At 41.1% G+C, this 26896-nt stretch overlaps 2 protein-coding genes across 5 annotated transcripts in view; one reads left to right on the forward strand and one right to left on the reverse strand.

The window, feature by feature from the left end:
* zfpm1 (zinc finger protein, FOG family member 1) overlaps positions 1-26414 on the forward strand; it is an 82122-nt gene extending 55708 nt beyond the window's left edge. The window contains exons 4-9 of the mRNA XM_020935221.2: positions 5302-5435; positions 19453-19555; positions 19665-19910; positions 20241-20474; positions 20753-20995; positions 21075-26414. Coding sequence (XP_020790880.1) covers positions 5302-5435; positions 19453-19555; positions 19665-19910; positions 20241-20474; positions 20753-20995; positions 21075-23479 — 3365 coding nt within the window. The 3' untranslated portion in view covers positions 23480-26414. The remainder of the gene's footprint in view (positions 1-5301; positions 5436-19452; positions 19556-19664; positions 19911-20240; positions 20475-20752; positions 20996-21074) is intronic.
* Positions 9331-18104, reverse strand: LOC129409376 (uncharacterized). 4 transcript variants are annotated; one of them, XM_055155218.1, is made up of 5 exons: positions 17692-18104; positions 17540-17622; positions 16201-16500; positions 12341-12682; positions 9331-10341 (listed from the first exon to the last, which is right to left on the reverse strand). In XM_055155218.1, exons 3-5 carry the CDS (start codon positions 16436-16438, stop codon positions 10211-10213), a joined length of 711 nt encoding a protein of 236 aa, XP_055011193.1. In that variant the 5' UTR covers positions 16439-16500; positions 17540-17622; positions 17692-18104; the 3' UTR covers positions 9331-10210. The 4 variants fall into 4 exon arrangements, with proteins under 4 accessions (XP_055011193.1, XP_055011194.1, XP_055011192.1 ...); XM_055155219.1 differs by lacking the exon at positions 17540-17622 and having other exon boundaries at positions 12341-12528; XM_055155217.1 differs by lacking the exon at positions 17540-17622.
* Positions 26415-26896: the final 482 nt, after the last annotated feature.

The following is a 26896-nucleotide window of genomic DNA, read 5'->3' on the forward strand; positions in this document are numbered from 1 at the left end:
CTCACAGTTACAGACTTTGTGCATTATGTATTGTTAAACTAACTTAAAATTATTACATTTCTTGCCCTGAGACAGGTCGCTCCAACACTTACTCTTGCATATTTTTGTTCTATATACCAGTTACCTGCACCACTACTTTAACTCTTGAGTAACATATTTTGAGGGAACTGTAGACTTACTTCTTTAGTTGTTTCCCCAATTTACTCTTAAATCAGTTACTTGTACCACTACTTAAACTCTGGAGTAACACATGTTGAGGTAATAGTACACTTAGTTACATGATTGTTTCCCCAATTAACTCTTACAGCAGTTACTTGGACCACTAGTTTACCTCTTCATTATTAATGTTCAGGTAACTGTACATTTACTTGAGTAGCTGTTTCCCCAATTTACTCTTACTACAGTTACTTATACCACTACTTCTTGAATGACTATTTTGAGGTAACAGTACCCCATACACTTGAGTACATTTTTGGCTATACCCACTGTTATACTGCTGTGATGTGCTCCCTCGAACTCATCAGCGGTGGTTAATTGCGTTAGTGCTTTCATTAATGATGGCTGATTGTTTTATTGTGTTGGCTCGTCAAAGAGGCCTGGACGGACCACTGGCTGCTGAAGCGTCTGTATCGATAAGCCTTTGTCTATGTGTTTCTATGTGTGTCCGAGAGCTACAGAAGTGAGCTGTGTGCATACAGTGAGCCCAGCCTGCTCCATATTGATAACAAGCCTATCCAAAAATACTGCTGTTTTTTGGAGAATGGGATGTCCGTCAGATCCATACGGAGCTCAGAGGGTGTATCTTCAACTGTGCGGCCATTTTGATAAGGTCTTTGCTGCGGTCCGTGCTGGGCAATAGGGTAATTAACAGGATTAGGCGTGTAGCATGTCTGTTATCCCACTGAACACTGTTAACCTGCTGGGATTACCACAAACACTCATTAGCTCAGCCGTAGTGATAGCTTCAATCTACCGGTGCTATGAGCAGAACTTAGCCCTGATAGTAAGTGATGCTGTCAGTCCAGTAATTACAGATCACTGCATCATTAGCTTCAGTGTGCTAAGGTTAAGCTCATGACTCGGACAGTACAGATGATAGTGTTAGTCATAAATATTCTGTGTGGAGAATTCATGGCTTCCTGTTTATAAGCATCATTTTAAGTACCGCCATTAACCATTGTTTTTAAAGGTGCACTATGTAACTTTTCAGCTGGGGGTCCATCACCTGCTTGTCTCTGTGGAGATGTCACTTCTCTGCCTGAAATGGTCCAGAGTATGACATTTAACAGCTCTGCCTTACATTTATTCAATTGCAGGTGGTTTAATAGCTCAGATATACCTAGACAGAATTACAGGTCAGATTTACCTCTCCACAAATCTGACCTGTAATTTTGTCTGGTTTGGTCTTCGTGATGATAAAGGTTTAATATCGTAACTTAAATCATTCTCGACAAAACAGTAACATCTCCATGGAGACAAGCATTTAATGGGAGCTTCACTGGAAAAGATGCACAGTGCATAAATATTAATCTCTATGGCAAATGAGCTAATGGTTCACTCTGAATCCTGAGCTACTAAATGGTAATCAGTACAAGTATTACTATAGAAATCCTCCAAGTTTGACAGCTGTTGTGTATAAACTGATTAAAGTAACAGACTTAATACATGTTGAATTTGTTCTAGTGGCCAACTGATGCTTGTTTATAGGTGATATCTTTGTTAGCTTACGGGGTCAAACACTAGCACAATTTCACAACGAGGGTCAGTGGAGCTGGTCAGTCAGATAAGACAGTCATGTGACCTGTAAGAGCCAATGGCAGTGCAGCAGACTGGACAGTGATGAAGTGAGAAGATAGGGAAGGTCATGATGGCCAAACTCAGGGCTCACGGGATCATAAGATGAGATTCTGGTCAAAACTATAGACTTAAAAATAAGGCTTCACAGGCCCTCATTTATCAAAGTGGCAATCTAAAATGTCCTTATATATGTAATGCCAAAAATGGTTTATTGTAGCCTACAGATTTTCTATTAAAGGTCCTATATCACTTTTATGAGCTTTAAGCCATGTTGCAGTGTTGTTACATCATCAAAAACATACCTGTAGTTTTGTTTTGTTTCATTCACACGTTTGAGAAACCCTTTATAATTAGTATGTCTCTCTTCCACCTTGTGATGTCATGAAGCTGTAGTTTTCATGTTTACAACTACCTTTTACCTTTTGTTCAGCAGAAATTATCCAAATGATTCTAGTGAAGGTATATGGAGTTTAAAAAACACAGTGGAGCACTTCCTGTATTACTACATGACATCACAAGGTGCAACAGAGTGTTTTCTTTTTGAGAGAAGAAGTCAGCCTCAGGGTTTGTGTGTTAAACGTGATGAGGAAAACAACATTATAACAGATTAGAAAATAGTGAAATATGGGTGAAATATGGATTACTTTTGATCCAGTTGATGCATGTGAGGAACTTTGTCATAGTACCAATTTATCATAATATAATCTTTTACTGTTAAACCGTGGAAATTTAAACATCTTACAATATTGGGTTTACACAAACAATACGTGTGTCCAAGGCTTGTGGCTGCCTCACCAGTGGTTCAAACGTAAAGGTGAAATAGAGACCCACCTTATGCCCGGGTCATTTGATCAAACCCTGATCTCCACTTGAGCTTGAGGCCCCGCTCAGCTCCTGTTGCGTCTGGCGCAGTGTCATGATCTCTGTGGACCGTGGACGGAGACTTTTACAGTAACTCAAACCGGACCAGTCCTGAGAGCCACGACTCCAGTGTCCAATGATACCTGTCATTTTACACTACTCACAATGTCATCATCTGGACATGTTTCTCATTCCTCTCGCACAACATTGAACAACCTTGAAGAATGTTTTGGTTAGGCCTGTCACGATAATTACTATATCAACTTATTGCTCAATACATGACAGATGGAACAATACTTGTGGTCAGTTTTTTTATGATGGGTCCTTTTTCCTTGCACTATTGGGAAATTTTGGTTAAACAAACTATGTAAATGTTATTTGCAGTTTGTGTTTTTAATACTACTGTACATTTTTCATTTTTTAAGGGAATAATTCTTCATGGTTTGGTTTCAGTATTATCCTTTATTATCTATTTACTTCAGCAATATATCACAAAATATATCATTATCAGGCCTAGTTTTGGTAATACTTTGGACATTCAATTTGTAAAAACAAATACATAATAATCTCATAATGTAGATCATTATATTTGGAGCAAAAGTAGAAGAGAAGGAATGCTACTTTTATATTTACTTGTCCCGAGTTGTGATAAATGTAGGTTGAGATAAACGGTAAAAAAAATTTGATTGGATTGGACAGCGCCTTTTACATTGTATTTTTCAGTCACTCCAAACTTGATGGTAAGATAGTAATGTACTCAGAGATCCCAGGGGTGGACTGAAGTTACCTCAAACACACAGACACACACCACATTCATACTAGCCAAGATGGTTGAAGTCTTGCCTAACGACACAACAGCAGTTTTCACTAGAGCCACTGCTGCCCCACTGTGGTATCTGGTAGTCCCCCATCCAAGTACTAACCAGGCCTGACCTTGCTTAGCCTCTGAGATCAGATGAGATTGGACATTGACAAGCATGTTTGGTCACATATGGTTGTTAGGGCATCTGGTATAAAGCCTATCTGGTATAAAGACTATCCCCCTGACAGAAAAGAAGTCAAAAGCTTACTGAAGTCTGTCTTTTTTAGCTTTTTTATTATTTCGCTTCAAGAAAAGTGATGCCCTAAGAGAAGTCAGCTTTGGATCCATAGCACTTTTTCAGTATTCGGTGACATTTCCCTCTTGTCACTGAGAGAAAATCTTGTTAGCTAAGGTGACTAAACCACAAAGACTTCTCACAGCAAACAGCAAAGAAACTTTCTAGCCTTACTATCAAAGCTACGTTTTATAAATCATCGTGGACTTGTCTGCACTGCGCGTCCTTTTCAAACTGCCCCCCACCCCATCCTGTTCATAACCCCAGCAGCAGCAGCGGTTGTGGGAAAGCCATTTTATCAGCGTCTGTCCGTTGTTCTCTGGTGGGGATAGATACAGAGAAGATAGATGAGTGTTTTGACATGGAGAGTGTTAGACAAACACTCTTATCAGGCCCGCCACTTTAGACCGACCCCCTGGAACAGCCGCCTCAGCCACGGACAGCAGGGGAGCGAGAGGAGGGAGGGGATGGAAGGGAGGGAGGAGCTGGGGTCTGTGCCCTGGTTTGATCAGACCTGTCATATGGAGGCATCAAGGAGAACCAGGACAATCTGCGAAAGCAACTCAGTAGTTTGTGGAACTGAACTTGTATGTGAAATTCAGGGGTTTAGGTTTTGATTTCGGCAGTACAAATACTTTAATGTAATGTGTTTCTGTTTATAAAGTATACATTTACGATTTTTCATATTTTGGCTCTAAAGGTCAAACTTCAGATTGAATTTTGATTACTGATTGTAAATTTCAAAACCACAGTGATACAACACGATATAATGTTTCTTTAATATTGCCATGTGGTTGCATACGAGTATTCATAAAGATCACTACAGTTCGCAAACTATTCAGAAAAGGTCAAATTTTGTTATGTCTATATGATTTTATAATTTTTTTTCAGGATCAATACTGACTTTAATTTCAATACTATCTTTTGTATTGATTAAGATCTGGAAATCAATACATGAAATCAAAGAATAAATTCCAAATACATTATGTTTTGGTGAAATACACCTCTAATAATACGAGTCATTTGATTTATAATCCTATACATGGTCTCTATTCAAACAAATCTATTCTCAGCATTGGAACTACTACAGTATGTTACAATGCACCACAGATTGAAGCACTCTACTAAAGGGTGTCTCTTTGGTCCCTTCTGGTCAGATGTGTTTGGACTTGTGTAGTTTTGTATAGATGGTCCCAGCTCTATCTGTCCTGCCACAGAGTCACACCACAGCCGTCACTGCCATCCGTCTGCACTTATCAATGAGAGGAAGTGGGAAAGTACACAAGCACAACTTTCCTGGGTAAAACTAAAGGCAGGATGGGAGAGCTCTGTGTGAGGTGCGCCCCCTGCTGTTTGTTCTGGGGGCCAGGTCAAATTCAGGCCATACAGAAAACCAAAATCAGCATTATTTATGATTTTGTGAGCTCAAAGCTTTCACTTATGCTTGTAGTTGAGAAAAAATGTTATGTCAAAATTTCTACAGTTTTGCATTAACACTGAATCAGTACATGCTAAGTGTAAGACTTTTTTGTACCTTGTTCTATAGATGAGCTGCAGATGACTGAAGAAGGCGGGGTTTGTACCATTCTGGCTCGCACTGACCTCCATCAGGACACAGTGTGGGGACCCTATCCTGGAACGGTCCAATCAGAGAGCAGCACAGAAAACCAGGAAGCACAGGTAAGAAAAACACTAGTACCCTCCTCTACCCCTCTGTGTATTCCGTATGTGTATGTTAATATATGCTGTGATATTGGTTTAGTGCTTACTGCTTATAGTTACAGCTCAGTGTGTTCCTCTAAGGCCAGCCAACATAGACCTACTTTTACTACTTTTTACTCTGCATATTTTTGTGGAATTGTAATCGCAAAGGTCAGATGTTGGTAGTTGAAATAACTGCTGGTATAGTGGTGTGTGAGGATGGGAGCGCTCCTTGAGAACAGTGTGTGGGAGCGGATAGTGCACTGTCATGTGTGCGTCCATCTAATCACATGATAGTGAGACTGGGAGAGGCTTCCTGGCACAAGCCTATGTGATTGTTTGGTAACTAATATTTTATTATCTCTTACAGTCTGTCCACTTTGCGAAATAATGTCTTTTCAGTCTACATTTGAATTACAGTACCATAAAAAAAATATATCTCTATTTTCTTGGTCAGATTATGATTTGATTTTGTCCAAATTCATGTAGAATCAGTAGTATGCTTATGCCTTAAGAGCTAACTCAAGCCATCTGCTCTTTAGTGTTCATTATTCACTGTGATTGGTTAAACCCACCTATCACTCACTCAGAGCATGACAGAGGCTGACCAATAGGTGATAAGGGAGTGAAAAAGAGCTCAGAGGTAGAAATTACCGAATGACATTACAACGGTGACGATGATCAAAATAACAGTTAAAAAGAATTAGGTCACGATGCAGTTTCTATTGCCATATCACTAAGCTCTACCATCATCCAGAGAAATCATTTGTCTTTTTTAAAAAGGTAGTATTATGCAAAATAGATTTTTCTACCATGTTATAACGTTGTTCCCTCGTCAAAAACATGACTGAAAAGGTTTTGGATGTCATCCATGCATGTTTGAGTATTTTAGCGATCTCTCTCGGGCCCTTTTCAAACCTCTCCTTATGGTTAGCTGTAAATTTTATCAACCATGCTCCCGCATGATAATTCTCCAGAAATATACAAAAACATGACTCAAAACTGTACACAGCAACAAATCTGATGCAATGTGCAGTAGTTTCATTAGTAGTGGAATGCATGCTGATTGTGTTGTGATAGTGCTTTGAAGGGGGAGTGACTTAACATGTGGAGCAAAGAGAGGAGAGGCTCAAAGCATTAGAAACAAAAGTGAAAAGTATAAAAATGTTTATATGTTGTTTTCAGCAAAGATAGCATCAACAAAACAATAAAAGGTAACATGGTGATCTAAATTTGTGTTAATACCCCATAGAAGTAAAATACCCCTTCTTTAACCACAAATCAGTGTACTATGGGTGAAGACTTTTTCATTTTAGTTTTATTTGATTGAAATTCTTAAAGGGCCCATATTACACTATTTTATTCACTAATAAAGGATGACTCAATGTATGAATGAAACAAACACAATTCCAGGTATGTTTTTGATGAGGTAACAACATTATAACATGGCTAAAAGCTCACATAATATAAGCCTTTAATATCTTTTTTGTTTTTGTTCTCCCATACCATTGGTACACAATAGGTCATAATTGGTATATAGCTTTGCTGAGCTAGCCCTGTTGACCCGGTCCACATCTGAACCTTGTGTATCCAGTTTCTCCCTGTCTCCCCTCCTCTCCCCCTTCTCCCTCTCTCCTCTCCCCCATCTCTCTCCTCCACCCTCTCTCTCTCATCTCTCCCCTCTCTCTCACCACCCCTCCTCTCTCCTCTCTCACCCCTCGACCTCTCTCTCTCTCCTCTCCCCCTTTCTCCTCTCCTTCTCTCCCCTCCCTCTCTCTCCTCTCCCCTGGCCCTCCCCAGACGTCCGCCTGTCTTTTATCTCCACATGGCGCCATCCTCCAGCACAGCAAACCCCAGTGATTGATTCCTGCTTGATAGGCTCTCATTTCGAAGATTCGCTTTATTATCAGTCAGGTTGGGGTGGACTGTGTAGATGTGTGTGTGCAGTGTGTACGATCACCTTTTGTCCCTTTGAGCTGCCCTTTTTGTCCCACTACTTTCTCTGTCCTTATATCCTTATGGAAAGCATCTCATCATGACCCATATAAAACCTATTTCTTCTTCCTTCATCCCGGACCCTCCCTGCTCCGTGATATCGGTTGATGGGGAGTGTGGAGACGGACCTTCACTATCTGGGACTGATAGAGCCTAATCACATTCCTCCTGTGTTTCTCTCCCTGTCACTACGAAAGAAAGACCCCCCCCCCTCCCCTCCTCCTCACCACCCCCTCTGTCTGCTGGACCCTCCCTCACTCCGGTCAGCACAGGTCAGGGTTGTCCACTGTATTCTGTCCTTGTATGTTCTAATGGAGTTTTCAGAGGCAACTAAGGGCTATAATTCAACATAAGTTAGAATGAAAGCAATGCTGTCATATTTACAATTATAAATGTTTGTTTATTTTTGGAAGCATTATATTTTACAGCCCAATAGTTTAAGTCTATGTGTGTTCTCATATAATTGTGTGCCATGGTAGTATGGGAGTGTTTTGGTCTTTTCACTTATCATTAGAGGTTCTATATTATGCCAAATAGACTCTTGTAAGCTCATCAAAAAATACCCAGAGTTGTGTTTTGTTTCATTCACACGTTTGAGTAACCCTTTATTATTAGTCTATCTACATCTCCAAACCCAAAAATGATGTCATGAAGCTGTAGTTTTCATGTTAACAGCTTCCTTTTACCTTTCGTTCATTAAATATTGGCAATTCCAGGGCTGAAATTATCCAAATGATTCTCGTGTAGGTATATGGAGTTTAAAAAACACAGTGGAGCACTTCCTGTATTACCACATGACATCACAAGGTGGAACAGTGTTTTCTGTTAGAAAGATTAACTCAGCCTAACTGTGTAGGCTCTGCATGTTAAATATATGTGAAGTAAACAAAACACAACTCCAGGTATGTTTGTGATGAGGAAACATTATAATATAGATCAGAAAATAGCCTAATATGGGTCTTTTAAATGTGTGAATTCATGCTTTTTGCATTTTACACAGATAACTTGACTTAAATAGGTCTGATAAGGTTTATTGACAAAAAACATGGTATGAGCAAACACATTTTTGCATACGCTTTTGCCTTTGTGTAAACTACTTTGTTAGACCAGACATTAGTTTCCCCAGTTTGTTCTCCTATTTTATTTCCACCTTCTTTTCCCTTTCCCTTCCATTTTAAATCCAGTTTGTGCTTCCTCTATCTGCCTCTCCGTCAGTGGTGATCCGTGCTGGGCTGTGCTGGCCTGAGGCGATGCCCCTGCCTCTGTGGGTGAGATTGGCATGGCCCTCTTAGTGCTCTGCCCCCTCCAGCATCGCCCGGCCTCTCTCAACTTCTCTCTCTGCAAATTTACTTCTTATTTGGCGTGCCCAGATAAGCTATCAGTTAAATACGAGGCCTACCCAGCAACAGGGGCAGGTGGAAATGGAGTCTGCATGTGCATAGGCTCACATGCTTGAGCTAATGCTACAGACTGGAGAAAGGTGCAGTGGGTTTATGGTATAAAGAGAAAAGTTAGTGTGTTTACATGGACTAGGTGTTTTTGTCATTTTTCATCATAAGCAAATGTTTTTTTTTATGTTTGTATTGGATCTAATTTCAACACAAAACATGGAAACCTTAACATTGTGGAGAAGACCAGATTGAAAGAGAGGCCTACGCACTGATATGCAGCAAAACAAATGTCCATGGAAGTGTGGTGTGTTTTTACAATATATGACTCCAACATTAAATGGTAAAGTGTAAATTTGAGATGATTGGGTCATTGCTCCATATAGGATACTGCATAAAGTATTACCATGGGTCTTTATGGACAGTCCTTTGAAACTGAGGTGTGTCAAGAACAGATGAGCTCCATCCTGCTCTCCCACTGAGTTCCCCTTGGTGTGATTAGACCCGTGCTAACCAGCCTGTGTAATATGGAAATCCTCCCATTTGCATCTGTTGAGAAAGCAGCTCCAAACCATTTATCTATTTAAATATATTCTGTGTGATATGGATGTTGGACTTTACAACAGGCTATAATCATGTTTACTGATGCGCCGATGAGTAGCGCTGGATTCCTCAGGCTTTGTGCTTGAGTGAGCAGCAGGTCTACCTCTGCTAACCTCCCATGGCAACGTCAGCCCCAGTATGATTGGATCACAGTCAACACATCTGATATTATATCTGCCTGTGTCTGATTGGTACAACTTTAATTAACTGATAGTTAAAGGGCATGTGATGGGGCCAAAGTTTACAGAGGGGCTGTCAAATTTTAGCTTTGATAAATAAAAATGCAATAGACTGATAACCTTTCCTCAACCATCACATATTTCTATAAACAAAATATTCACAGCTTTAATTACTAGTTTGAAGTTTAATCCTACAGTTATAGACCCATTAACATTAATTATATACTGTTGAGTCTTGTTTCAGTGGTGTACTGTACAGGTCAGTACCAACAATGCAATTCAACTGAGAAAATGTGTGCGCTTTCACTTCAAAACTTAAATGACGATAAAAGACCAAAAAGACTTGGGTCAAATTAGGGATACACAAGATTAAGAACATCAAACCCTATTCTTTATATATTCATGAAAAGCTGTAACAGTAGTGAAGTGTATCTCAGAAACTGGGATGGTGTGTTGAGATGGCGGAGCTGTCTTGTGATTGGATCATACAGAATACATCAGATATTGTATCGGCTGTGCTCTGATAGGATCCTCTTTAATTAACTGATAGTCGAAGGCCATGTGATTGGACAAAGCTGTGGGACTAGTGTCAGATCTTTGAAGAGCATGTGAGATGTTCAGCCTGTTGATTGTCCACATGGGACTGTAGTGGTCCCCCCTCTGCAGCAGCATCCCAGCGCTCCGCACTGTTTCGTGGAACAGTCGCCTGGAGGCACGATCCTAGAAGGAGCAGTAGGGGAGTTCAAAGCGTTATCACGCACTGAACGTCTTTTCATCATGTTTTAGAAACAAGCGTTCGCACTAATCCCCCAATAATCTCTCCAGGAGAACTGGGCCGATAAGGCGCGCCACCCACGGCTTTTCAAACACTTTTTGGGTAGTGTCTCTTCTCTCTATCTCCCCTGTACCTCCTCACTCACTCCAGTCTCCTGGAAGGACGACTCAAGGTGATCACTGGCTCTGGCTCATCAGCTGTTTGTTTACATCCTGATCATCATCTCCAAATGTTATCTGGTCTCATCAACTGTGTTTTTCTGTCTCCTCCGCCCATCAAATTAGAATGTTAATTAAAACGCTGCTCCTTCAGAAGATGACAAATTGATGATTACACTGAGAGTGGTGACACCTTCAGTGATGCCCCCGAGAAGAGGAACAAACAAGACACAAACACGCACGTACAACATACCTGAACATTTCGGATCTTTTACCTCTGTTGCTGTAAAATATTCCTTTGCTTCAACTCAACACTGAAAAAACAATGGTTTTCAGGGGCACTGCTATTCTGTGCATTTGTAAATTTGTATATTACTTTTGGTTTTCTCGCTCAGCTTTATTTTGGACATGTATACGTGCTGCAGTTGTACTGAGGCTTGCTTGATGGACAAGTTCTCTCAGCCATAACCCTCTTGGACTCAGGACGGTCTAAAGCTGATCCAATCTACAGCTCAACATAGGCCAAGTCTCTAGCGCCACCTGTATCTAAACTTGTCTAGATTATGACAAGTGCAGTGCATCTGTCAGCTGTCAGTTCTGTCCAGCCTAGAGAGAGAAAGAGAAGGGAACCAGCCGCCATAGATTAATACTGATAGACAGAAATCCATCTGAGAGAGACGAGGAACAATGGAAGTGGTGGGGGAGAGGGAAGTCGGGGGTGTTGATCAGTCTGGTATCTCCGTTTCAGTGTCGTCAGTGAGGCTTCAGCAGTATGCAGGCAGGAGCTGTGGAGAGTACGGCCCTATCTCAGACTCTGATCGGCAGCAGTTCAGGAGGCGCTTTCCAAGAGTGCCTCATATTCACGTCTTATCACGGCCCCGGTTTAAGTATCACCCCACTTTATACTTTTACATGAGATTTGCATGCAGAGCATCCACCTGCCTCTGTGGATTATAGGGACACAGGCTGATGAGGGGACGTGGATATACTGGTCATTAATTTGTCTCAAATCGTTCAGTTGAAACATGTTTGTGTGTTTTTACAATTATATTCTGACTGAATTACAGTTGTATTTTTATTGCCATTAAAATCAAGATTTCATTGAAAGTCATTTAGGTCTTTTTTATGTATTTATTTATTTATATTTTTATGGCACTGTAAATCTTAAAAGTCCATAGTTAGTCTTTTTTTATAACAAGCCTGAACTCTGCTCTAAACCATCTCAATTTCCACTTGATTACCTGTGGTATACATAGACTAAAGAAGATTTTGTGTTTTGGCGTTTTTTGTCAAAGAGTAGCCAAGAATGTGTTTTTGATTGGAAGAAGATGCTACTTATCACAAAGTTGTGGAATGGAGAGGAGGGAGAGACATTTGTGTTAAAAATTATGCTACATAAGTTGAGCAATAAGCCAAAAACTTAAATCATGATCACCATTTCAATTTTATCACGATTCATGTAGACATGTACGAGTTCATTTTATGTCCTGCTCTTGAGAGTTCACTCTCCACTATGACTGCTTAAATCTTCATGTCACTCACTCAGAGCCTCACCAATAGGAGACTGGAGTTGCATTAAATAAAGAATTACTGAGCTTCAATCTGTCGATATCACCAACATTTCATATTATCAACAGGGTGACATTAGGCCCTGTGCCAAATGTATATGATCACATTAAGAGTGAAATAGTTTTCTCAAAGTGAACCGCCAAAAGTAAAAGGTGATGTTATTTTGTTCTGTAACTTGAATTCATGTGTTAACTGAAATATTTCCTTGCATACACACCTGTGGTGAGCCAAGTCTTCCGGCCTCTGTCCCCCCTGCCCTCCCTGTCCGGTTTGGTGTAGGGGCAGGGGTGTGGGTGCTGAGGTGTGGGTGCGGCCTGGGTCTTCCCCTGGTTGTGCGGATGATAGTGCTGATGATAGCTGTACCTCGTGAGCCTGATGCCCTCAGTAGTAGCCTGCTGCGTGCCTCTGTGGGAGATGTGTGTGCAGCGTGAGTCCAGCGGATGAGAACAGGCTCTGATCTTATCTTCCTTCCTTTTCTTCTTTGTATTTTTGGAGGATTCGCACAGTGACCTCTTTGTTTGGGACAGTGCACCCCCTGCGTCGGGAAAGAACCCATTTCCTGTAGCCAGAGACGGAGTGGCAGACAGAGAAAAGACATTTGAAAGGCCAAGAGAGGAGGGGAGATGGTGGGCACTGGAAACCCAAAGACTTTACAAAATATATTAAGATATCAATGTGGTATACTGTGAACTAATCATCGCCCTGTATAAGAAATAAACAAATGTAAAAATGTATTGGAATTTGAGTCACAGAAAGGAAGTAGTTTCTGGCAGACTGTGAAAGAGAAGAGGTGGAGACTGAGTGGATGGGCTGAGCGACTGCATGAGAGCACAGAGGTAGTTGTAAAGGTCATCAAAGGGACACTGGCTTGAGCATCAAAAACAGTGACTACATGTTATTAACTAGTATTGATAAAATCATATTTTTTCCGGCCTGCTATTTTCTCTAGATGGTTTCAGTTATGTTACCGATTTATATCAGATGCCCTCCCTGATCCAAATTTATCCAAGCATCAAACTGAGGACAACTATGGACATTGAATAAGTCAAATTTCCAGCATTAAATATCCTGTATTAGACAAAATGGATTCTTGAGAGCTTTAAGTCATGTTATAATGGTGTTACCTTACAGAAAACATACATGGAGTTGTGTTTTGTTTCACTCACACATGTTAGAGTAACCTTTTATTATATTGTCTACATCTCTAAATCTCAAATGCTCTTGTGATGTCATGAAGCTGTGAAGTTTTCTCATCAACAGCATACTTTTACCTTTTGTTCAGTAGAGACTGGCAATTCCAGGGCTGAAGTCATCCAAATTTTAGTAAGGTGTTTAGAGTTAAAAAAAAAAAAAAAAAAAGCAGTAGAGTATTTTCTGTTTTACCACACCACCAATAGTTCACCACATTACCATCAAAAGATGGACCATTGTCTTTTCCGTTTGACAGAAGAACTCAGCTGAAACCTGCAGGATTTTATTATTATTATTAAACATGTGTGAAAGAAACAAAACACAACTCCAGGTATGTTTGTGATGAGGAAACAACATGATAACAGAGATTAGAAAATAGCTTAATATAGGAAGTTATTTTTTTACATTTAAAATTACATCATGATCCATTCATCAGTGAAACTGAAGTACACAGCTTGGCGGCACAGTGATGAACTATTGCCTCACAGTGAAAGGTCATGGTTTCAAGCCTTTCTGTTTGTGTTTGCATCCTTTGCCAGTATATCTGGGTAAAACATGTACAGTGGGGCCTGGAGTCTTCGGGAAAAGAGATTCTAGATCTTAGTTGGTCTTTCCTGGTTAAATAAGCTGAAATAAAGCATGTGAGTGTCATGTTCGTATAGGTGAATTATCCTTCATTGCCCCCTGTTGCTGTATCTGTAATAATTTGCATGTTCAGTTATTCTCCAGTGACCACAGTCCGTTAACAGCTGTGGACAACTGTTAATCTTCCATCTGATACTGGGGTGTGGTGCTGAAGAGAAGCAATACATTTTATATGCTTAATAGTTAAAAGGCCTCACACTGGGGTTAGAGCAGGGTCACTCCAGGTAAAATGTTTCCTTTTACCCTCTCCCGCTCATCATCTCTGCGGTTTTACGTGAGGTAGATAGAGAGAGGAGCTAATACTGATCTGCAAGAAAATGAAGAAATGAAATCAGCATCATTTGCATTAAGTTTTATCAGTGGAGGAGGAGGGTGTTTTCAGGCCTGATAAGGAACGGGTGTCATGGGTTGAGCTGGAGGTAGAGGTGGGGGTGCAGCCAGGACTCATCATAAAAAGGGACCATTTACTGTAATAAGAATATACTGTTCTCAAACACAAAGAACCATTGTAAAAGGAATAAGTTATTGTACACACATATCTAATTTGGCTAATATATAATACTAATATTATACTTCAGAGTGTTTTGTTCATCTTTATTTTTACTGCCAAATGCAATCTGGTGGTGCCTGCTGGTTTAAACGGTTTCTTGGCTTGGTTCTGCTGTACTTCTAGGGTGTTGTGGCGTGTTAAAGCAACCCTACACAACTTTTCCACCACCTCGTTGTCTCCATGTGTTTGCTTTACCTATAATATTCCACAGTGTGGCATTAAACATATCTATTCCCATGGAGACAAGCAGGTGGCACAGTCAGGTCAAGCTACAGGTCAGATCTGGGAAAAGGCGATCAGTAAGAGTGCACTTTTTAGTTAAGTTATTTTTGAGCCAGAAAGAGAAAATTAAATAAGTTCTAGTTAATATGTATGTATACTGTGCAAAATTTTCGGAATGCAATGGCGTCCTTAAAAAAAAATCTAAATCTAAAATGGGAAATTAATATGTTTGAACCCACTTGTATTTTTCCTCGGATAATAATCTGTATTTATAACGCAGTTTGAGGCCAGGCATGGCGTTTAGAATCAATAAAAACTGGTATAAAATTGCTTCTCAAATATTTGTATTAAATGAAGCAGGTCTATGTGGAGCGTCCAGTCCAGGGGGTGGTCATTCAGAGTGAGGGAGAGGAGAGAGGGGAAGGGAGAGGGGGGGGCTAATATCAGTCCAAATAATTAGATGTGCTATCGTGAGCGGCAGCAGTGCGGGATCAGGCAGATTAAAGGCGGACTGCTTAATATTCATGAGGTCCGGACCAGGGCTTAGACTGCCTCACTCTCTCCTCACGTTTATGGAGATTAAAGCCGCTCTCAGGCCAGACAGAGGAATGACAGAGAGGATAGACATAAGTATACATGTTGTAGAATCTTACCTAAACATATACTATGGACTACTGCAAAGTAATTTATATGTTTGATAGTCATAGTGCACTTTACATCTCATATTATATTATTATTACCTTGTTATGTCTATTGTCTAGTGATAAATACTATGTCAACTTCAATATATGATAGATGGAACAATACGTTTTGGGGTCAGTATTTATCGTGTGCACATTTTCTTTGTACTAGAGGAGAAATTTTTGTTATTTTTCTGTACTACTATTAGATTTGAACTGTAGAGGGCTGGATAAATAACTTGTATGACTCAGTATATAGATACAAAATCAGTTCTAAAGTGTGGTTTATTTACTGCAGTTTATGTTTTTTTAATTATATTATACATTTAGAATGACTGTCTTATTTTTTTGGATAAATTCTACTGTAGGGTTATTGTGTCAGTAGCACAAAATAATTTCAATATTATCATTTATCGTCTAAATTTTGTTATCCTGACAGGTCTATTTACATTATAATATAGTGTAAAATTTGATTAAAACTACTAAGATAGGTTTGTGCCTAGTTTGAACACATCTAGAACCATTAACATTTGAAAGAAGATCGAAATATTTACTTAAACTAATAGTCTTATGCATTTAAGAAAAACTGTAGAAGTCAAAACTACAGGGATTGCAAGATTCTACCATATATTACATTATTGCAGAGGACACTGTATTATCTAAATAGTTGCAGCATTTGTGATTTAATAATTGCTGTAATTAAAACATTTGTTTGCAGTTAATTGTGCAGCTCTATCCAAACCCAACTAAACAAAGCCATCTTGTGCAATAGCCATCACAGAGGCCTACCAGGGAGAGGGAGGTCTAGCTGAGAGCAGATCATCTTCTGAAATGCCTTCATTGTGGTCCACATAGTGCAGTGGCCGTGCTCCTCTGGTTGTGTGTCTGGGCACGTCCTGGCCTGACTGCTGCTGGCCAGTTGGAGTGGATGAGATTGGCAGTGGACCAAGGGCAGCAGTGAAAAGGGGTTTTGATAGCGTTTGGTTTCCTCGTGGGGGTCCTTAACTGCACAGCACATCTCTGGCATCTGCGTCCTCCTCTGGCCCGCTTAATTACACACTGTCACAGGTGAGAGCCGGACCACACTATCTGCTTACAAAACAGACACTTTGTATGAGAAGCCACCACAGTTAAACACTGCATTTACATGTGCAGTTTAATATCATTTTGAGGTTGGACCTAGGCCTGGACAGTGTGACAAAAATGTACTATGACTTTTTACCCTTCTTTTTTTCTATAAAATAAAAAATATAGTTAACTTAATGGATAGTATTAACAAAAAAAAACCAAAAACTAATAATAAAACATAACAGGAATATTGTTTAAAAGTGCACTATGTAACTTTGCGGTTAGGGATCCTTCACCTCCATGTTTCTATGGATTAAACAGATGTAACTTTATTCAATTAAAAGTAGTTTAATTGCTTCAAAATAACTAGAAACATTCTGATTGTGCTTCTCCACAGATCTGACTAGTAACTTGGCCTGAAATAAATACATCTTAGTTTTTATAAATCGTTACTTACAATGTGTTCTTTACTGAGAATTGTTCAGAGCTTAATTTTGGAATGCCAGTGTTAGAATAAAAACATATATCTGCAGTTACCTTTTGTACAGTGACTGAAATAAATAATAATAATAGATACTTCTTGAAATATAAATAGTTAGGATCCACAAGCATAACTATGATAACATCTGCTTATCATATGGATAAATAATTTCTCTTTTTTAAATGTTCCACAATATGACATTAAACAGCTCTAACTTGCATTTTTTCAATTAAAGGTTGTTTTATTGCTCCAAAATACCTAGTAAAACAGGCATTCTGACTGCGCCTCTCCACAGACCTGGCCAGTAACTTGGCCTGGTTAGATCTCCATGATGATAGAGGTTTAATGCCATACTGTGTGAATCACTTCAGACAAAGCAGTAACATCTCCAGGGAGAAAACCAAGTGGTAGGCCCTCCAAAAAAGGTACACAATGCACCTTTAATTTTCTGGATTTTGGACTAAATCAACTTCTAAATCAAATCTCATGGCAACCACACTTCTTTTGTATAATGAAAGAACTTTTTTTTTTTTTTTTTTTTTTTTAAACAAAAGTAGTTTAAAAGAGTCTTCTATTTACATTTACTTGAGTTTGATGTGCAGTGAGAGCCTTTGATAGTGCCTTCCTCTTGTGCTTGTCTTGTGCAGAGTTTTCCCATTGCCCTATCATGGCGAATTCCAGAGCTGCTGCGGCCTTGATGAATTAGCCTGAAACAAATTAGCGGTACTTACAGCTCAGACGGCTCCAGCGTCGAGTTACAAATTAAAACAAAAGCAGCAGCGGTATCTCAACATCAGCGCAAGTTCCCCATGAAATCCAATCCGGTCTGCCTCAATCTCCGCACCAGCACTGTCTCTGTCCTCTCTTCTCACCGTCTTCAAGCCAAACACGCTGGATCCTTGGCACGTGTTTCAAGTCCGTATCAGGCAAATGAATGACAGCTCACATCTTTCACTCAGGGTTTGTTCAAACACTTCAGTCAGTGTCCATCTGAAGTGGAGCTGCCATGATCAGACAGTGAATAGCTTAGATTTTGAGCAGGAATTGATCATACATTGGTGGTGTTAAGTACTTTAGTCTTGTTGATTCCATAGGTAAAGGCTACTACAAGTCACTGGCTGTCAAGTTTGAAGCCATGTGCTGTGGAGATGCTTCCTCCTAGTGGACATTTTGTAGAACTACCCCCTCCGTTAATTCATTCAAGTATTTTTCTAGCACCTACAGTACAAGACTTTCTATTTGTTTAGTATCCTAATGGGATATTTGATGTACATTGGTCTGATATGAGCCAACAAATTACAATATTTGTTAAATGAGAATCATAAAACACATAAAAATTAATGTCACAATTTTTATCCAGTTGATACAATGCAATAAAAGTAACACTTACACTTATTAAGTTAACACTAAACTTAATACAATTCATTGCAATGATCAGATAGTTTATTAAGAATGATTCAAGCTTAGTTGCTGCTTAATACCCTAATTCCTCCTTGCTGACCCTGAATTTTTCTTAATAAACTATTTGCTCATTATGAAATAAGTACATCTTAGTTTTTATAAAGTGTTACCTAAAATATTTTTTTTACTGAGAATTATTCAGAGCTTACTTTTGGAATACCAATTTTAGAATAAAAATATATATCTACAGTTACCCTTTATACAGTGTCTGACTCAAATAAATAATAAGACGTAGTTCTTGAAATATAAATAGTTAGGATCCACAAGCATAACTATGATAACATTTGATTATCGTATGCCATATCTATCCCAGTGGTCAGTGTGTGTTTCTGGATTCTCTTTTAAACTCTGCATCTCATACCTTCACAGATGGAGCCAGGGCTTTGTGCTGTATCCTAGTGGATCTCATTATGGCCGTGGGTGAATAGCGTTCATCAGATCTCCCCTCTCACTCTCTTCATGGACTGCTTTCATCCCTTCTTTCTGCTTTTTTCTCCTTCATTGTTTGGCCCATGCTCCCCTCATTTTCTCATTTCCTCTCTGGGCTCTGATCACCCTCCACTCTCTGCCAGTCTCTTTATACAAGGGCTGACCACTGGACACATTCTGGCCAGCAGTGTTTCCAATTGACAGCAATTAATACATGCTTCTCTGTGATTATCTCCTTGTCCGCGAGCATAGCAATGTAGTTGTTCAATATGACAATGGTCTTGATTTCATTAAAGTTCGATGATGTGGTGCTAGTAGAGTTATGTGTAGAGAAATAGTTTTTATTGTGTTGGCAAGATGCATGAAAATTACATTGTGTATTAGGAGCACTATCCATATCTACAAATGTGTGAAAATATAACACCAGGATGATTATTCACAAGTTTGGATAAAAGCAATTGTTATATTCTGCAGGTAACAATTATATACTGTATTTTAAAACTATGTCTGTGAAAGTATTTGTGATCAAAATCAGTGCTTGTTCAATTACTATTTACATTACATTTATATTACATCAACTTTTTTTGTATTTTTGTGTCTAGAGCCCGACAGTGACCATGGCATGTGAGGATTCTAACTGTTGGATCACCAGACTCCCTTTAACTGCTGATGCCCCATCTGCCAACTGCACTGTCTACAGCCAAGGTAAGACTCACTAACTGGATTTTGTACAATGAAATGTGTGGAAATGTTTAATTGTTTGTTTTGACTCAAAATGTGCATCTGACTTTATGGCTTAATATGTTGTGTGCAGGTAAAGAGTTGTTCTGTAACTTGACCAGGGACCTGGTGGCTGGTGAGAGCCTGGTGGCGTTGTTGTCTGGTCGTCCCACCTCCTCCTCAGACCCCCAGGAGTCTCCTCCCCTAAGCCTGGTCACTCACAAGCAGCAGCCTGTGGTGAAGGAGGAGCCTGTTTACCCTGCTGCCCTTCACTCGGACATCCAGCTCCTCCCTCAGCAGGCTGGCATGGCAGCCATTTTAGCCACCGCTGTTGTTAATAGTGAGTTTGTATTACTTATTTTTTTCTGATGATATAAAGATGTCAGGCAACTACCAAAAAGTGTTGTAATAATCCTTTTGACCACATGAGGGTACTGCAGGTCTCCAAACCCACCAACCCACACAACACGTGCAGACTTTTTTGTGTGATCACTTATATTTTGTCTGCACTTTATTCATAAAACATTCAGCTACTGAATTAAATATAGGACATGGGAAAATGTGTTCAACATGGCTTTAACTTAGTAACTGAGTTGAAAAAGAATAGCATTGTGAGATTGTGAAAGCATGTATTGTTACGTAGTTTCTAATGCTGGTGTTGTGCTCACAGAGGACATCTTTCCCTGTAAAGACTGTGGGATCTGGTACCGCAGTGAGAGGAACCTCCAGGCGCACCTCATGTACTACTGTGCCAGCCGTCAGAAGCAGCCGGCTGCTGCCGTCTCTCCTCCACAGGAAAAACCAAAGGAGCCCTACCCCAACGAACGCATCTGCCCCTTCCCACAGTGTAACAAGAGCTGCCCCAGCGCTAGCTCTCTAGAAATCCATATGCGCACACACAGTGGTGAGAACTCTATTTAACTACTTAGTACTGTTTTATTGTCTTGTAGATTCAGTTAGTTTTGCCTCAAACTGTAATGTAATATGCCTCGTAGTTATTGCATTAGATACATTACATTGTCCGTCCAGTGTCATACAATGCAGCTGTGAGATGCTGATATTTGTTGCAAAATATTAATTTGTATCAATAATAATCTAATCAGACTTCATAATCATATAATCATAATCAATTGTCCGTCGTTGTTATGCATTACTGAAAAATCTTCCCTGTGTCTTTTACAGGTGAACGTCCATTTGTCTGTCTCATCTGTCTGTCGGCCTTCACCACAAAAGCAAACTGTGAGCGCCACCTAAAGGTCCACACTGACACTGTGAACGGAGTGTGTCTGGGCTGTGGCTTTGTCTCCACCACCAGAGACATCCTGTACAGTCACCTGGTCACCAGCCACATGGTGTGCCAGCCAGGGTCCCGCAGTGAGGTCTACTCCCCAGGACCAGGCCTGCCTAAGTTACCTTTATCCATTGGTAAATAATATGACCTGAGTTCATTAGATGTATGTTTTCTGTCATGGTGCTGATAGAAAATGCCTTGTTCTTCCTTTAGGTCTAAGTCCTGGAGACTCGGGGGTAGTGTTGAAGTGCCAGGTGTGTGGACATAACTCCGACTCCCCCTCCCAGCTCCAGCAGCATGTCCGCACCCATCTGGAAGTGCGGGTCCCTACTGAGAGAAGCCCCACGCCACGCCAGAGCACTCCATCTTCAGATCATGCACAACCTCATGTGTCTCCCAAAGAGAGGGAGCCCCTGGCCTGTGTCCCAAAGCCTGACTCATCCAGTCCTGGAGCAAATGGAAGTGCTGCCACAACCCCTGTTTCTGAAGCAGCGGGCAGCCTTCGAATCAAAGAGGAACCACAGTCAGATACAGAGGACCAGCACATGGAGGTGAGAGAAGATGGAGAGGTGTCAGGGGCAGAGCAGATGGAGGAATCCAGGCAAGAAACAAAGCAACGAGATTTATCAAACTCCTCAAGTTCTCCTAAAAGTCCAGCCACCACCGTGAAGGCAGAACCGACCAGCCCGACCCCTGGTTCAAGCCCTGCGCATGTTGGAGGAGCTGCATCAGTTCTTCCAGGGGGAGCCCTGTTTCTGCCCCAGTACATGTTCAACCCAGAGGCAGCCATTTTACCACAGGCCTCAGAGATCCTAGCCAAGATGTCAGAGATGGTCCATAGTCGTATCAAACAAGGCCAGGCACTGCCTCCGAACAGTCCCAATGCATTCTTCCCTACTGGACCTACCGCCCCCACAGCATCTGCAACCCCCCCTCTTAAAGGTGCTACCTGCTTTGAGTGTGACATCACCTTTAACAACATCAATAACTACTATGCACATAAGAGACTGTACTGCTCTGGGCGGCACCAAGCAGAGCCCAGTGCAGCTCCTACTAGTGTGCCTTCTGTAGGAGCAACCACTTCTCCACAAGGGGGCGCCACAAGCAGAGCAGCCTCCGCCTCTCCCACACACTCTGACCCCGCTGCAGGGAGCGGAGCAGAGAGCAGACACAGAGTGGAGGTGAAGCTTGATATTCCAGTGGGAAGGGAGGGTGTCACCTCCTCTCCCGAGGCAGAGGGGGGCAGTGGGGGCGGAGGAGGGGGTAGAGCCAGTGAGGGCAGCCAGAGTCCTGCCAGTGGATCTGCAGAAGATCCAGAGGATGATCCCAACCGGACCTTCTGTGTGGCCTGCAACATTCGCTTCAGTCGCCACGAGAACTACACTGTTCACAAGCGCTTCTACTGTGCATCCCGCCATGACCCCTCCAACCAGCGCTCTGGGCACATGGCCAAGGTCAATGCTTTCATGCCTCAACCTATCCGCACTCGCAAGAGGAAGAAGATGTATGAGATCCACATGGCCCGCACCCAGGCTCTGGCTGCTGCTGCTGCTGCTGCCAATGCTGCCACAGCTGCCTCCTCAGCTGCAGCCTCAGCCCCATCGCCCTCAGTGTTGGGACTCCCCCTGCAGCCTGAGGGCTCTCCCAACGGGACAGAGGCATCCAGTCCAGAGGGGGATGGCCCCATAGACCTGAGCAAAAGACCTCGGCGGACAGAGGTGAGCCGACACAGCAGTAGCCTTCTCCCTGCTCTGCCCCTGTCAGACTATCACAAGTGCACTGCCTGCAGCATCAGCTTCAACAGTATCGAGAACTATTTGGCCCATAAGACCTACTACTGTCCAGCCACTTCTCTGCAGGCCCAGACACTGGAGCAGCTCCACCGGCTCAAAAGATCAGCCTCTACTTCTCCTAAGAGCAGGTCCGTGGAGCGGTCAGAGCTCCTGCACCCTGTTGAGGCTAAGGTTTCCCCCTCAGAAAGACTGAATCAGGCTTGTGTTACATCACCCAGTGCTTACCCCTCTGCCATCTCTCCTGCTGATGCCCCCTCTCGCAGCTCCCCCAAAGGGACCAGGGCCTGTTCCCCAGTGGCCTGCCCATACTGCCCCAACAGGCCGCTCACTGGAGATCTGATGGAGCACTTCCGAAGTGTTCATGGACTGGTGGTGAAAGTCAAGTCCCCCAGAGACACGAGCCCCTGTACCAGTCCCATGGACGAAGCTAGTACCACCCCCTGTGAGCCATCAGGGGGACCGAGGCTCCCACGGCTCCAGAGAGACAGTGTGAATGGACAGGCAGCAGGTGGAATAGGGTCTCCTATGTTAAACGGAGCGCCCTCTGCTGATGGGTCGTGCTCACCTGGATCACCTCAGCCTCTGTCTCCTCCCAGAGCCTCTTCTCTGACTGTGTCCCCGCTCCCAGAGGTGAAGAGGGAGTCCCACACAGCGGATGAAGCCTGCTCCCCTGTGCCTGCTCCTAAAACCCAGGTGATCTCCCCACTTCAGAACGGAAACACACGCTTTTGTCGCTTGTGCAACATCAAGTTCAGCAGCCTGTCCACCTTTATAGCTCATAAGAAGTACTACTGTTCCTCTCACAGTGCGGAACATGTTAAATGAGCAGAGCTCTGAGCTTCTCCAGTACAAACCCTAGTCTGCTCTTGTTTTAGCTGCAGAGTGCCAGCCCCTCACAATTATCTAAAGGACTTTGGCTGACATGTCAAGAGTGACCTTTACTGACTGTTACTCACCTGGACGGGCAGATGTCCAACTGCAGTCAAGCAGGTGGTGTTACTCTAAACAGAAACTGCTGCAGCTCCTCCTATGGGTCAAAGTTAGTAGTAAACGAAGAGCTGATTGATGCTACCTGCACACAGTTCTGCTCCCGTCCCCTAGATCACTGTCTTTATTCTGGTCTCCTAAATCCTTTAGTTACACCAAGCGCTACAGTGCTGCCCAGTCTTATGCAGTATTCAATCCAAAAGAGCCTAAATCACTGAAAGTCCATATGTAGGAAAGAGTGAATTTAAAAAACATGCTTTCTGCATATGCCTTCAGCAGGTGTACCGCTTAGTGAAAACTTGGGCTTTATTGGCCTCTCATAGACCTCACATTCTGTTGCATTATGGGACGTTAAAAGATTGACTCTTCACTTTCTGCTGTTTGCCAGGTAAACACATTTGTGATAATGATTGTGACTGAAAATGGCATTTCTAACTGAGAGAAGTTCTAATGATGCTCTTTGTATTCGAGGACAGAAGGGAGCACTCATTTTGTTGCGTGGATAAGACTTGATTATTGTTGATGATTTTAATATATGTGCATAGTGTATCATGTCCAAGAAAAGAATTCTATTAAGCTTTTGGTTTCAACACTGGCTCTTTTTGCTAACTAGAAAAGTGTTTTAGCTCAAAACAACCCGTGAATATCACAATGTTACCAATTACTGAAGGATAATGCTTTTCTTTCATTTCTACACAATTCTCTTTCAAAACTAGGGAGAAAAATGTGAACTATTTATCTAGTCCTCACTGATTTCATGTCAACAGAAACTACCTACCGAGTGTCTAAGAGTATTTGTATTTGATTTGTATATTTTTCATACTGTTGAAGGAACTGTTGTAGTGTATTTTATAAGTGTAGATATGTAATATCTTCTCACGGTAATCACTGGGATCACACTGAACTTGAGCACATTTTGTCCATTTTATCCTCTTTTTTAATCCGATCTGCAGCCTCCCACACCTCTCTCACAGAGGACCTTGAGCTCCTCCGATTTTGTTGCTTTGACATCAGCGTATAACCTCCGTGTGCTGCAAACTTTTCTAATGTGACATTTGCAAGAATCCAGGAAAAAACAGACAAAACAATACAAAAAAAAAACATTTATTTTATTGGTTGAGAAGATGATACAATTAAAGTTAAAGACTGAGAGCATTTTCAAAATTTTTAACAAAAAGCACAGTATTGTCTGTTACATAACCACAAATTACACATTTTACTTGCCCATTATATTGCAAAGGTTATTATCCATTAGCGAGTCATCTTTCTTTCTTTTGACTTTTTCCTTGTGTGGTGCAGAAAATCACAGTAATTTGGATTGGTTTAAACACCAGGTGGCTTTCTTTATGCAACCCTCAGCTTGGGACCAGCTCAGTCAGTCAACTTGTTGTTAGTGACTTTATAAATTGATTTGTTGTAATATATTTTCATAATGGGTACATCACTGAAATATCACACATTTTAGCATCAGCTGGGAGATCCTGTCACTGGCCTTGAGTGTACAAAACTCTAGGCAGACTGTCTGACCATCTGCATTGGCTTCACTTCTCTATACAATACGAAGCATTTGAATAAGACTGTTTATTTCTTGTCACGCCGTGTATCACTGGACAAATGTCGTCTGGCCCTTTGTTGTCAGATGGTTTAGTGGTGAAGCTGCAGCACACATACACAGCAGTCATGTGTTGAATCTTACCATGTCCACTGTAACCAAAATATTTTTATCCTCATGCAAGATTCTTGTAAATGTTGCACTGAAAATAAATTTTTAGTGGTTTTTCAGAGAGGGTTGTCCAGCTGTGTAGCCTTACAATAATCAGCTTTCACCATGAGCTTTGCACCTGAGTTCTCTCTCTCCTCTAACACCCACTACTACCTTTTATCACACAAAGAAAACATTTTTGTTGCTCATAATTATTCGACAAATCTTTGAAAAGCTCTGTGACGTCTTTTTGTATTTTTCACAAGTTTCTAATTTCCTGTTTCACTCTGCACAATAATGCTCTGTGCAGGTACACACTCTTGGAGGTGATTACAGCACACATTGCAGCTCTGATTGATTCCACAAGCAATCTCCTTTTTACCACCTAAACTTCATTTGGCACTCTTTATGGTGGAGAGTCTGGCTGTAAAAGTTTTGGATTTAAAAGCACCTTCTTGCAGTTTTGATATATTCTGGTCACTATGGTGAGAATTCAGCCTCTTAACAGAAGTATGAAGAAACACAAATTAATTCAATTTTGAAAAACTTCATGTGCGTACTGGATTGCTAGTTTTCAAAAATATATAAAGTTGATGGCGGTGAACTTCAAATGAATGGCATTTTTAAGTTGTAGAAATATGGATAATGATGTCATATCTTTGTTAGTGCTGAGTCTTAGGAGGAGGAGGTCAAGTGGAAAAAATGCAAACACAGTTTACTAAAAGTTCAAAGCTATTCACACTGATGGAGGATAAGCAACACATTGAAGGACCCAGTGCTGTAAACTTTCTTTAATTGCACTCTTATGTTAAATTGTTTTTATTATATATTTATGTTCTACAGCACTTTGCCCCTGATTCAAATCTCACTATTGATTTATGTTGAAGGACTCTCTAAACAGCTCTGACCCTTGTGTAATGGTTTCAAATTCAGTGTTTTTCTTAATAATTCCTGTTGACCTAAGAAATCAACTGTCAAAACTTTAATTTGTTTATTCTTTTGTAATAACAGTTCTGTTTCACTACACTCTTGTCCAAACTATGCATGGCAAATAAAAGAGAGAGACACTGATTCACTGGTGTGTGTTTTATTCAAAGATTTTTGGAGATTCTTAAGGCAATGCTACTTTGAGTATTTCCAACAGCAGTCACTCACTCAGAAACACTGTTATTAATTGTGACTGGGCCTAAATGAGCACAAAACCAATGATGTAACCAGAAATGCAGCAACAATACACAAAATTTATAGTAAACCAATATTGATCCTTTGCAGCTGATGTCATCCACATTCCCTGGCGGTGTGATGCTAACTGAGAACACATTTGTTAGAAGCTCTGTTACTCGTGTTAGAATTAATTTGAGCTTTATTTTAACACAATCTGTTCAAAATAACTAACTTAGCTGGAATTAAAACAGGTGAGATTATTTGTGCTGTTAAACAAGCTTGTCACACGTAAAATTAGTCACAAGATACCTAGCATTATCCAACAGTTTTTTTCAGCAGTCACCTTTTGTGTTGAAAATCAAACACCTCTGAACATGAACAGGACCATG

Source organism: Boleophthalmus pectinirostris, unplaced genomic scaffold (assembly GCF_026225935.1).
Source record: "Boleophthalmus pectinirostris isolate CB_2022bp ecotype Guang Dong unplaced genomic scaffold, ASM2622593v1 HiC_scaffold_2, whole genome shotgun sequence".
Taxonomy (NCBI): Eukaryota; Metazoa; Chordata; class Actinopteri; order Gobiiformes; family Gobiidae; genus Boleophthalmus; species Boleophthalmus pectinirostris.

What these genes read in the sequence shown, in the direction of transcription:
- LOC129409376 (XM_055155217.1), bottom strand. Translation starts at nt 16,438, where the DNA reads ATGCCAGAGATGTGCTGTGCAGTTAAGGACCCCCACGAGGAAACCAAA. An exon ending in GCTAGACCTCCCTCTCCCTG is followed by an intron (nt 12,683 to 16,200) that starts GTAGGCCTCTGT and finishes CTCTGGCTACAG; the next exon opens with GAAATGGGTTCTTTCCCGAC. An exon ending in GAAGACTTGGCTCACCACAG is followed by an intron (nt 10,342 to 12,340) that starts GTGTGTATGCAA and finishes TGCTCCTTCTAG; the next exon opens with GATCGTGCCTCCAGGCGACT.